The 12,683-nt window shown below is 42.6% G+C and overlaps 1 protein-coding gene across 6 annotated transcripts in view; it reads left to right on the top strand.

The window, feature by feature from the left end:
• The window catches only part of rtkna (rhotekin a), a 67,089-nt gene that overhangs the window by 47,946 nt on the left and 6,460 nt on the right, over window positions 1–12,683 (top strand). For all 6 annotated transcript variants that reach the window (XM_033619874.2, XM_033619875.2, XM_033619876.2 and 3 more), the window contains exons 2-3: window positions 8,424–8,685; window positions 9,251–9,304. In XM_033619874.2, the coding sequence (XP_033475765.1) occupies window positions 8,424–8,685; window positions 9,251–9,304 (316 nt within the window). The remainder of the gene's footprint in view (window positions 1–8,423; window positions 8,686–9,250; window positions 9,305–12,683) is intronic.

Here is a 12,683-nt window from a genome sequence, read left to right as displayed (position 1 = left end):
GCTTTAGTGTGCCTATAAATTGCTGAAGTGATCACTGCTTGGCAGACTCTAAGCTCCCTGTGCTCTCTCGTAGCTCTAAACAATTTGTTTTATAGCTTGAAATTCACTCCTCTGTTGCTCTCCTTAGGGCCAGCAGCCAAAAAAGCAAATGCACTTGCAAGTACAAAGTGCACACACAGGGCCACCGTGCACTCATTCACTTGCATGCACTTGTTTGCATACACATGCATATTCTGTCACCTCCCGCAAGTACATAAAACATGATTTAGGATACAGACACATGCATATTATTCCTCTCTTTAGCACTTTCAGCTCTGACACCGCCCCTTGTCTGCCGGGACCCAGCTGCATTCAAACACACTGCCTTTGTGTGAGAACAGCTGGCCGCAAAGTCATTTGGACACACGCTCGCACACACAAGCACATGTGGACGAGCACTCACATAGTTTTCCATGCAAGCAGAGCTGGAACAGTCTCTATTGTCAGCGAATAATTGAATGCATAAGCTGTCGGGAGGGGGGAGAGCTCACTGTGTTCCAGCTATAAGGGCGAGTTGCTGAAACTCTATAGCAATCCCTTCAATAATGACATCAGCATGTTGGCACCTAGACCGGGGTACACAGGCGCATTTTGCCATATGAGAAAGCTCTGGGAGTGTGTGTTCTAAGTGTGTCTTGGAACTGAGCAGACTTGGACTGCTTTGTAGCCAGCCTTGCTGTCATGAAAGGCGAATGCAAACACCCCACCCGGTAACTGTTTCTCCCCCTCCCTCCTCTCTGTCTTCCATGACCAGTACCAAAGCAGTTCCCTTAACGGTTGTTGTGCCCAGGCTTCCCAGCAGCAGCTGGAGTCTGACACACTGTAGAGACGTTGTTCGGTGAATTGGATCATTGTTTTTGAGTGGTTTGGGTTTGGTTTTGGGTTGTTGTCTGGTTTCTGTTTCCTCCTAATCTCCAGACTGTGTGTTCTGTAAAATATTGTACAGATGTGTATGTGTTGCACTTAATGTGTACTTTGTTAAGTGTCTGTTGGCATGAGTGTGACAGTGACATGTGTTGCGTGTTACTCACAGTCACGTTAGCAATGTGACTTCCTCCCCCAACGTCCCCACTATTCACTCACCACTCCATTTCACCCATTCACCCATATTCTGTTCATTATTCCTCCTCCCTAATTATTCCTGCTCTCCCCACACTCTATTTGTATCTTCATTCTCTCTTTTCATTTTCTCCCATACTCTAATTCTCTCTCAGCTAATTTGCCATTGATTTTTTTTCCCCCCTCTTCATTTATCTCTTACTCTTTCTTGCACTCTCGACCGCTCCCTCCATCCTTAGCTGCAGCAGAGCACTGGGTGTGGAAGGGGAAGAGGGTGAGCATGAGGGAAAGGAGCGGAAGAGGGTGGAGAGGAAGGCGAGGCGCATAGTTGTGGCTGGCTAATTGAAAGCCAGCACTTTGGTCAGTGAAGTCCCAATGTATGGGAGTGGTCAGGAATTCGCAGTTCTCGGTGATGTTTGTGTATGTCAAAGAGCTGGAGCGCATTTGTGTCTATCTTAATGGCTGTGGTTGTGACGATTGACAGATTGTGGATGTACTTGTGACTGTGTGAGCGTGTGTGTTTGTCTGCTTGTTTTTTTGTTTTTTTTTGGCGTGTGTGAAAGACTTTCTACCTTTTGGTCTGAGTGTGATTTAGTCCCGCTGTTGTTATTCTCCACTTTCTATCAGCCTCTTTCACTCTGTCTGTCCAACCAGCTTTTGTATAGAGCCAGTCAGCTGCGGCATCTCGTCTGTTCGCAGAGAAAACAACTTCAGAGTCAGCAAAGAAGAAAAGGTGGCTGTTCTGTAGTGGTTAGAGAAACCAGTCTTTAACTGAAGGATGGAGGACAATCCCCTACTGGTATCAACACCGATATTAAAAGTCTGTTGTGTGTGTACATTTCGAATGTTATTATGTACATGCCATTGTGACAGTAAGATCCTAGGCTTGTCCCCTGAACTAGTACAATCTAACAAGACTAAAACTCTATAGCCATGTTTGTGGCTCTGTGAGTAAATAGTTAAATACAGAATACAAACAGCAAGGTGTTTTGCATTAGATTCATCAGTCCTTACCCTGAAAAAAATTCAGCACAGGGTCCCAGATCTTATCAAACACACCTGCTCTATCTTCACTGTAAACTCGCAGTCTCTCCACATGTATTGTGTTTGTCATTTTCTCTCATGTACAAATCATACCTGGGCACAGAGTCCAGTTTCTGCATTTGTAAGATTTGCTTTTTTGCACCACGCTTCCAAACAAAATAGCCATTTTTTCCACTCTTATTGCCAACGGATAAGGAGCTTGTTGTTCCAAGTATGCCGTTGAGCGGATCAGGTTCCCGGCGTCTACCAAAAGGCTCAGAGAAACAATGAAAGATGCTTTTCCAGTATGTGTAAAGTTTGTTGCATGACCAGAAAGAACATGTAGAATTGCCAGTCATAGGCGTACATTAATTACATGTAGGTGAAACATCAGTTAAATGCTGTGTAACTTTTCCCTGCAAAAACAGCGTCTCTTTAAATCTTCATCCCAGGCCTTATCTCAGCCTGTCTGTTCATGTTAGTTAAGTCCTGATGTGTTCAGCAGAGCTCTGTTACGTAGGATCTGATCAAAAACGGAGACTGAAAAAGGTATAATATCTGACATGTTAAATATTTAGCATGGTAGCACACTAACATTAGCTAATTTGCTATTAACACAAAGTACAGCTGAGGCTGATGGTAATGTCATTAGTTTGACAGATATTTAGTTACAAACCTAAGTATTGGACAAATTGAAAATTTGACTTGAGCAAAATGATTATAATTCATCATTAAGGGGGACGTGAATGCCTGTAGCAAATTTCAAGGCAATCATGTCATCTCATCTGTAGAGCTAGGCTAAATGGCTATAAAAATGTGCTTTCTATTTGAAGCTCCAAAATTAGTTGCAGCATTTTACAAATATAAATATGAGTACCCTTGTAAACATACAACTCCTCGTCCCTTCTGCGACTATCATCCCCAGGTACTCTGAATTAAAGTGGTGCTACTGTACAAAGCAAACTGTGTTGTCTCCTCGCTGTGTTTAATACTAATTTGTGTGTTAAACATAACCCCATGGACTAACCCCGTGCTGTGACCGCGGCCGTCTGCTCTGCTCAGGTTTCGGGGTCAGAGGTCAGGGGTCAGTGATCTGAACAGGAAAGCCTACTTGCGCGGAACAACACATTGTAAACAAACCATTACACACCATCTGTGGTGGCGTCAAATCCCCAAACCGGCATGTGTGCGTTTGTGTAGCTGTGTGTGTTAGCGGCCCTGAGATCACACCCACAGACACTTGAGTGAGGATCAACACACGCGGCCAGACGGGGACAGAGAGGTGACAGAGGAAGTGACCATCTGGTATTTACTGAGGCGTCAAATTACCTGCTGAAAGGTTAAATATATTGGTGTTTGTGGCAAATTCTGCTATTTATTATTGCTGTTATCATTGCTGCAATTATAGTTTCCATGAAATTGTTCCTTACATTTATTTAAAATTTTAAAATTTTCATGCTCAAGGACACTTCAACATGTGGACAGGGATCAAACCTTCACCAACCCAGTGGTTAATAGCCATACCATCTCTATGATTTAGCTATAAAGCTTTGGAAGGACATTGATGGTTTAAGTATGAGGTAACTGTCCTGTAACAGTATACAGCTCTGTCAACCCTCTTTCAAAGTTAATTGCCAGTTAGTAATTAAGAAGTTTTCTGTCTTTAGCCATTAGCACAACTGTCAAGATCTGGAGAGTCTTTTTTTTCCTCTCAGAAATAAACTCTTTCTCTCCCAATTATTTCCATGCCTGCTCATTTACAGAGCTTTATGCTTCGTTACCTCTGCGGCAGATTTGCTCATATTGAACTCACTGCCTCTCCTTTTGTTGCCAAATCTCTGCCTCTTCATTTTCTGATTGCCACTTTCCTTTTTGCTAACACTTTCGACATTTTACCCCCATCATTGTTGTCTTCTCTAGCAAGTCCAGCACCTTTAATCTACTTCTCGCTTGTCGTCCTCACCAACCCTCCCTCTTCATCCTCGCTTGCTCGTCTCTTGACATTCAGCGCTTTCACTTTATTTTCTCCCACTTGCAGTTCCCGTTATCTCTTTTTCTCCCAGCCGCCTCTCGCACTCCACCCAGACCTTTTCGCCCTGTCAACCCATATCTCCTCTCTCTCCCTCCTCTCTACTCTGTTCCTCTACTCCACCTCCCCTCTGTGTCTCTGCTTGCTACCCAACATGCACTGCATCCCCCATCGCCCATCCACCCTTCCTTCACCCTCTATCTGGCTCCTGTCCACACTGCCACCATCAGAGGCAGGCAGCCTCTCTGGCAATGCCCACTGGTCTAACACCTGCCACAGTGAAGACACTGTGAGAGAATCACTGTGACAATGTGTGTGTTTGTATAGTGTTGTTTATGTGTGTGTCGATGAGCATTTTTTGGATTATACAAAGAAAATGAGTCTCTGCCTGTTTGCATGTGTGTAAGCCGGTGTTGTTTGGTGTGTTTACCTCCTATTTTGCTGCTCTGTGAATGTTTATGTCAGTCTTTTACACTCTTTTAGCCCGACATACAGCCAGACGCACGGATTAGAGTCAGATCTAGGCTGCTCGTCTTCTATTCTGAGATCCCCCAGAAGGAGAAGCCTGTTAATTTAGCTGCTATAAATACTGGACCTCCTCCTAGCGGGTCACTTTAAGACCCGCCGCATGAAACTGGACTGTGGTGACAGCTCCTTTACTTTGTGTATGTGTGTATTTCATGTGTGTGTGTGTGTCCATTCCTTCAAAGCTGGCTGGCCAGCCTCCGGCTCAGTGGTGCATGGAGCATGGTTTGTGGTGCCTCCATTGACAAGGACATTTGGACACAGCCGGAGCTGGGCTTTCTCTCATTTCCCTCTGTTTCCTTTTTGTTTATGTTTCTTGCTTACGGCTAATAGGTTTGTTTGGATCGAGTAATATATCCATAATTCTTTCGACAAAGTGGTGTGTTGAGATTGTGTATTTTGTCCAATGTCGTTTTACAGTGATGTGATAGAGGGGAAAAGACCAGATTTTGATGTTTGAGAAGATGTCTTCTACAAATGTAAGATATTGAATGACTATTGAATGATTGATTATCAAAGCTATCATCAACTTATCGGTTTACCATAAAATTGTTTCACGTAATCTTTTCAGTTGTTGTGTAAGTAGGCCTGGACATGGACACAGCATGGAAACACAAATATAGCAAGGCGAAATGCCAAGTGGACAAAGCTTGATACAAAATGAGAGTAAATCTGGGATTGTCTTTCTCTTTTGCTGGTGATACTATTTCCATTCATTCATTTATTCATTCATTTCCGTAACCGCTTATCCTGTTGGGGGTTGCTGCAGGGCTGGAGCCTATCCCAGCTGACATTGGGCGAAAGGCAGGGTACACCCTGGACAGGTTGCCAGACTGTCACAGGGCTGACACATAGAGACAGACAACCATTCACTCACATTCACATTTCTGGCCAATTTAGAGTCACCAGTTAACCTGCATGTCTTTGGACTGTGGGAGGAAGCTGGAGTACCTGGAAAGAACCCGCATTGGCACAGGGAGAACATGCAAACCCCGCACAGATGGGCTCCCCCACCTTTTGCTGTGAGACGACAATGCTCACCACTGCATCCCATGCCGCCTGTTCACAAACAGTAACTGGAAATTCCTGGGTAGTATACCTTTAAGGCTGTCTCTTAAACATGGATGTCACTCAAATTAATTGGTACTGACCAAGAAAAGACACAAAAAGACCACGAAAAGGGGGAAACAACCACAGAGAGACATTAATTGCCTTAGAAACACAAATTCACCACACAGTGATGCAAACTGACCAAAAAAGACACAGAGTTATCACAAAGAAAGCAGCATAATCAAAAACAAAACAAAGGTTAAACCACCCCAAAGTGTGTGTGTCTTGCTTCTGTGTAGGAGAAGTGGTCAGACATTTTGCATGTCCTTACCCAGGGGCCCATTGTCTCATAGTCCGCCCATACTTTTAAACTATCAGCTAAGTATTCACTGCATAATTATCAAAAACATAAATGGCAGGCTTGGATGTGCATTTCACTCCTCGTTTTTGTCTCCCACTCTCAGTTATGATTGGCAAAAACAGACACTTGGATGAAAGAAAACCAACTTAATCAACCAATAAACTCTCGTAAACAAACACTTGACCTGTAAAATTGAACGCTCCACTCGTACCTCGCAGACATCCAGCAGTTAACTGCTATCTTCGTTTGTGCCGTTGCTGTAATTTGGTCTCTTTTTATTTACGCAGTCAAGAGTAGTGTAATTGCTTTTCAGTCGGTGAAAGTGTTTATTTAATGACAGGCTTATTTGTGTAGCTACATTGTGTTCGACACCCACAGTGTAGATTTTACACGACTCTAGACTGATCATTATCTTCATCAGTATAAGTACACTCAATCACACTCTCATTTTGTCTGATAATTCTTCACTCTGGCGGTGTTTCTGAGGAGAAATCTGCAAGTAATCACCCCTGTCCCTTTTAATGCCATACCATGTTATTGCAGCAAGTGATAGTATAACACATACCAAACTATAACTAACAGATTTTTAATGTTTTTGGTGGTTTGGTTTCGAAACAGACATAAGATCTAATGTGTGATTTACAACTGTTAGTGTGGCTTTCACTACTATTCAGAGCAAGTGTGGCTATATCCCAAGAAGCAAGTTGGTTTTTCCAATACCGCGGTTAATCAGGGACCACACAAAACCCCGTTTTGAAGTGCGCTGCGTCCAAGCGAGAATCTGCGTCCAAATTCCTGCATTCATTCCTCTCCCACTGCGCCTCTGTTGAACAAAGTGTGGGACTCGCGCTAACACAGAGACAGGTAGAAGGGAGAAAGAGGGTGTGGAGGAGAAGAAAGAGAAGCCAATTGAGGACGGTGAAGTGGAACGGATGGAGTGTGAGAGAAGGCGGAAGAAAATGAGCAGTGAAAGTATAAAGGCTTAAATCAAAAGAATAAAAAATTCATAAGAATCAGGCAGAGAGGGAGAGGGAGAGATGATAAATGAGAAACATCAGAGTAGAGGAGGAGAAGGTGCATTTATCTGGCACAGAGAAGAGGGGTGGGAAAAGAAGGGCAAAGGGAGCATTAGAGAGTATTTGTGGGGAGAGAGGGAGCTTGTTAATGTATCACCGAAGAGGACGAGCACACACACACACAAATGCACCAGCAGTTGGGCAGATGTTTCACGGCATTTATTCATTCACTACACACACACAAAGTAACCTTCATGTTTCCCCAATTTGATTTAACCAGTTCTTTAAAGGCAACCTTACTGATCAATATTCCCCGGATTGAAGCAATTGATGTGCAAATTCATCATTCAAAGGTGTTTTAGCTTGGGGGGAAAAAAAAGAGCGCTGGCACTAACACTCAAGGTCAGCCCCGCTTTGCTTTCGCTTGGTCTCCGTTTGATTCTTTGTGCTCTCTCATCCTGCTCCCTTCATATGTTAGCCCTTCCCCTCACTGTCGACTGTTTTACGTTCATGCATACAGTGTTTTTTGTGCCGCTGACAGACTGAAGAGGGGCTTAGAGATTTGTTTAAACTCTGGACAGCATCAGCAGAGGCACAGCCAGACAGTTGAGGATTGAGGAACCTTTAAGTGTCTGCATGTGTTTGAGTTTGCGAGGGTGTGTGCGTGTGTCCACAGTGTACTTTTTGCCCCAGATAAGCCAGGTCAAATTTACTTTAATAATGTATTTTTTCCTTTGAGAACGCAGCCTAGAGGACAGGGACAGTGGTTGGAGATGTGTAAGTGTACTATTTGTGTGTCTGGGGTCTCTCATTTGGACTGCAGACGTTCAGTATTTGACAGCTTCATTATTTAGTCTCTCACTTGAGATGAGCCGCTCCCTCTGTGTGTGTGTAGTGAATAAGTTTGCACTAAATGATTCAGCATCTCCGTGTCTGCTCAGCGGGGGGGTGGGCTCATTGGTAAGAGGGCAGAAGGCCGTGTGTTTGAATATTGTCCATGCCACCTCTCTCATGCACTTACACCACTGAACACAGACTCCCGAGCGCTTTCAGAGACACACCTCACTAATAATGTATCCACAAAAGACCTGTAATATACTGCAGACTTACATGCTTCTTCATTTCTCCTATTCTTGTTAAAAATACCCTTCCTTGTATCACTATCTGTTCGAGAAGTTGTGACTATTCTCTTTCCCCTTCAATTCACCCCTTGCACTTCTCTAATAATGCCTACTCTATTTGCCAAAGACAAGATTCTTTTCAAATTATACGTTATTTAAGCCTCATTTCCTTACACTCTTTTTTTTTCTCCCTTATCTAGGACAGCGACATCCAGAAGAAAATTGACCATGAGATCCGGATGCGTGATGGAGCCTGTAAGCTGCTGGCTGCCTGTTCCCAGAAGGACCAGGCACTGGAGGCGGCGAAGAGCCTGCAGACCTGCAGCACTCGTATCATGGCCTACATGTCAGAGCTGCAGAGGATGAAGGAGGCTCAGGTCATGCAGAAAGTCACACGGAGGTCGTCGGACGCGGGGCCGATGGACGACAGACTCCCGTGCAAAGGAAAAGTGGCGATATCAGGCAAGTAAAACCGTGCATCATTTATTTATTGTTTGAGATTTGGACATGGTCCAGCAACATTTAAGGGAAATTGAATCTTGGTGATCCCGTGGTGTTATCATTTAATGCAGAGCTCCTCTTGTCAGGCGGAGGCTGACTTGCAGATGCCGCCCGTTGCAATATGACAGCGGGCAGTCAGATGACTGATTATGGAGCTATTCTGTTTGCATGGCAGACGCACTGCGGAGAGATGATTCAGACCAGAGAGCAGGACTACAGGGTGTTTTTCAAGTTGTTCTTGTTTTGTTTGTTTTAAGAACATAATGAGGAGGGGAAAAAATAAATATTAATGAGATGTGAGACTCTGTGTGTGTGTACGTGGGTGGAGGTTCATGGGGGCACTGCTGCATGTCTGGTACCCAGCTGGAGAGCATAACACATACACACACAGTCATCAATTAGCTGTGGATACTTCAGCCACTGGCTGAACGCAGCACAGACAGAGACACACATATCCAGACACACACATATCAGTGCGGGTGATTAACATTTTTGTGGTCTAATCCCCTGTCTGTTGTCGTTACAGATCTTCGGATCCCTCTCATGTGGAAAGACACAGAGTACTTCAAGAACAAAGGAGGTGAGGAGCCACCTCTGTATGTGTGTGAAGAGGTTCATTGATGGAGTATTAATGATTTATGCCTGTAGGATTTATTAATGATTTGCTCCTGAGGGAAGTGCTATGTGGCTTCACACAGTCATAAAATGACTAATTCAAAGATGCTGAATGTGTGTGTGAAAGCCTTGTTTAATCACAGGGGTGAGTGTTAGAGACCTCGTGACTAAAGAATAAAAAAAAAAAAAAACACCTTTTATGACTTGTGAGAGGGTGAAACACTGATGTGAACTTTTAGGGTGTGTGGTGGAAATTTTGTCTTCATCATGCATATGCTTATATTGTTTCATTCTTCCTATGTGTTTGTAAGTGTGTGACCTTTGCATTCCCCTTATGTAAACATCTGTTGTTACTTGACATCATCAAGAGATTTACATTCACTATAATCTCGCCATCAAAGAGAGTCCATTGACTGACTTAGAGATACAGCCGATTACCTAACAGTTACTAGATTGCAACAGGTATGCTCCTCTGATGTAATCAAGAGAACATAATTAAATCAGGAAAGCCCAAGAAATCTACAGTTGATCTCTCATCATCTTGTAGTCTGAGCGTAGGTACAAAGATGCCATGTATTCACTGTTCTGGGCACAAATTCTGAGCCGGAGGTTGCGCTTTCTCTATAGAGAATAAACTCTCGTGCATGACTGACAGAAGTTTGAGCAGCACTTTTCTGCCTCTGATGTGTATATTTATGATATTTGGTGTCAAAAGAGCTTGCAAAGAAATAACTGATTTGTATTATTAGACTGCAAATTGTTTTGAATAATGACCAACAGGTGAAGACAGGACAAAAGGTGTCTTGTTATGATTCAGTGCTCATTACTGTGGCATTGCTGTCACACACTTTATACACAGAGTCACATACAATATCAGCAGTTTTAACACCTTGAGGTCTAATCATCAGAGAAAATACCCATGCTGAATGACATTTGTGTTGCCATGGTTACCAAATGATATGCGCTATGTACATGGCCTCATGCAGATGACATAAAAGATGGCTTCATGAACAGACTTCACAGTCAGCAGATGGATTAATTAGTTTAGCTTTTGAAAGTATGCTAAAATCTCATATCTGCTGTCATAAAATCCAGTGGTTGCTGTGTCTGCATTCATACCACAAATGAACCGCACTGAAGTCTACTCTGACAGTGTTCGGTTCACTTGTTTGGCCTGCACCGGAGTTTGATTGACGGCTTTTGCCACAGCCCAAATGAACTGTACTAACCGAGCACACAGACCTTAGTTCATTTCAACTGAACCAAATAGATTAGGTGTAAAAGCACTCTTACTTTCATATTGTATAAATCTGCTGAGCCTTTGAACTGTGCAGACAGAACATACAGCATGACATTTTTCCTACTCCATAGCACAGTTCCTGGATCTGATTATTACAATCTGTTGCAGCTTTACCAGATAGCACTGTATTTTCCTGGAACTGATTTTTCTAGACGTTAGACACTCCTGGCAGCACAACCTGACCCACTGCTCAGTCCTGCTGGCTTTGCCTCTTGGCTCTGAGAAGAAGCAGCACACAGGTGCTGAACTGGGTCATTATTAGTAGGGCAGTTGAAAAGAAATGAAGCCTGTTGTGCATTCAAGGAACTCTCTACACTCCTTTATTTTCCCGTGGAATATTACTGTGAACCAGGTCATATGTAAATGTTTTTTACGGCATTACAGAATTTAATGGTGCACTGAAGGTATAACAATGGTAATCTTTATGTTGACTATTTGCTATCCCGCCTCCTCTTGATAGAGTCAATGTAGTTTAACCCCCTTGTAGTCATTATAATAGTCTCAGAGCTCATTCTCTCCCTTGGCAACTTGAATGGAATTAATCTGCATGACCTGTGCATATAAATGAACTCAAGAGACAGGTAGTAGACTCTTAACAAAGCTTAATGAGGCTGTTAGTCAAGGTCATTAAGCACACCAAGACATAAACCGAGCTCGGTAGGTGAGGAAGAGTAAAGCATGTTTCTCTGTCACGTGTCCAATCACATTTAAAGCAGAGTGTTGAGCTCATACTTACTCAATAATAAGCGTGAATATTAAGTGTCAATGGGCCATATACAGGGGAGCACATAAGTGCCTCTCTCAGCCTCTTCAGTTCTAACCTTGAATTTTAATGAGAAGTGGCAAGATTGATGAATTTGGTTGTGTAGTAGAGGAAATAAAGACACAGAATTAAAGGGAGTAGACCATCAGAGGCCACACTATATATATTGCATTTGTATGAGTTGTGTTTTAGCACACGCATTTGCCACAGTCATTAATGATAATCGTAGTGAAGCATGCCCAAAAAGGGTATTATGTCTTTACAATGCATATGTATTTCCTTTTCCTCACACTTTATACAAGATACCTGGAGGAAAAAAGGTTTTAATATTACATTAAGATGTTTTTATGAAATAATTTAAGTAATAGGGATACAAGAAACATATCTCAAAGATCTTTTTCTTAAAAATATTTTTTTATAGCATGTCATCTGCAGCGGACAATGGGTCAGTCTTTTTCACAAAGGTAAAACTTTTGCACACCTGAGGGTCGACAGGTGCATAGAAGACCATGGGCTGACTGTCATAGAATAAAGAACTCCTGCACACTGTCTGCTACAATAAAAATACAACAATACAATAATACAACATTTATTGGGAACATGAACAACGTTTTGGTACACAGCCCTTCGTCAGGTTAACTGACACCTATCTACCTGTTATCTAGATAACCTGATGAAGGTCTATGTACCAAAATGTTGTTCTTGTTCACAATAAATTTCCTCTTATTGCAAGTGTTATATCAATCTTTTTACAGTACAGTACATTAAAATTACATTATTAAATTCACTTTTAAGTACTATAATATCACAGGTGGTGTGTATGCTTTTAATTGTCAACTGTTATATGTAGTGTGTGCATGTGCAGCTGTGTCACTCTGTGCTCTGTTTCCTGAAGTATGTAAAATAGTTACAAATGAGAAGAAGCAAGTCCTACTGTCCCCCAAAAAGGACATGGGTTAAAATATGTACTTTAAAAAGGCTTAAAATAAACATACACTTCTAAAATCTCAATATAATATAGTTTAAGACACTAGAAAGCCCAGGATGTGCCTCACACTGTACATTAGGACTCAAATAAACTGCATGCTGCATAAAGGCTTCATTGCCATGTCCCCCCATAGAGAACAAATATGAATAGCTATGTCCCAGAAGGCAAGAGTTGTCATTACCAAGCCCGCATTGTCTACAGCAACATTAAAGACCATTGTGCTTTGGTTTCAACCACAGAACAAGCTAACAATGCTTCGCAGGAATTCTTAGCGCAGCAGGGCATTGAGACTG

Source organism: Epinephelus lanceolatus, chromosome 9 (assembly GCF_041903045.1).
Source record: "Epinephelus lanceolatus isolate andai-2023 chromosome 9, ASM4190304v1, whole genome shotgun sequence".
NCBI classification, from domain to species: domain Eukaryota; kingdom Metazoa; phylum Chordata; class Actinopteri; order Perciformes; family Serranidae; genus Epinephelus; species Epinephelus lanceolatus.
This window is presented reverse-complemented; position numbering and strand designations above follow the sequence as displayed.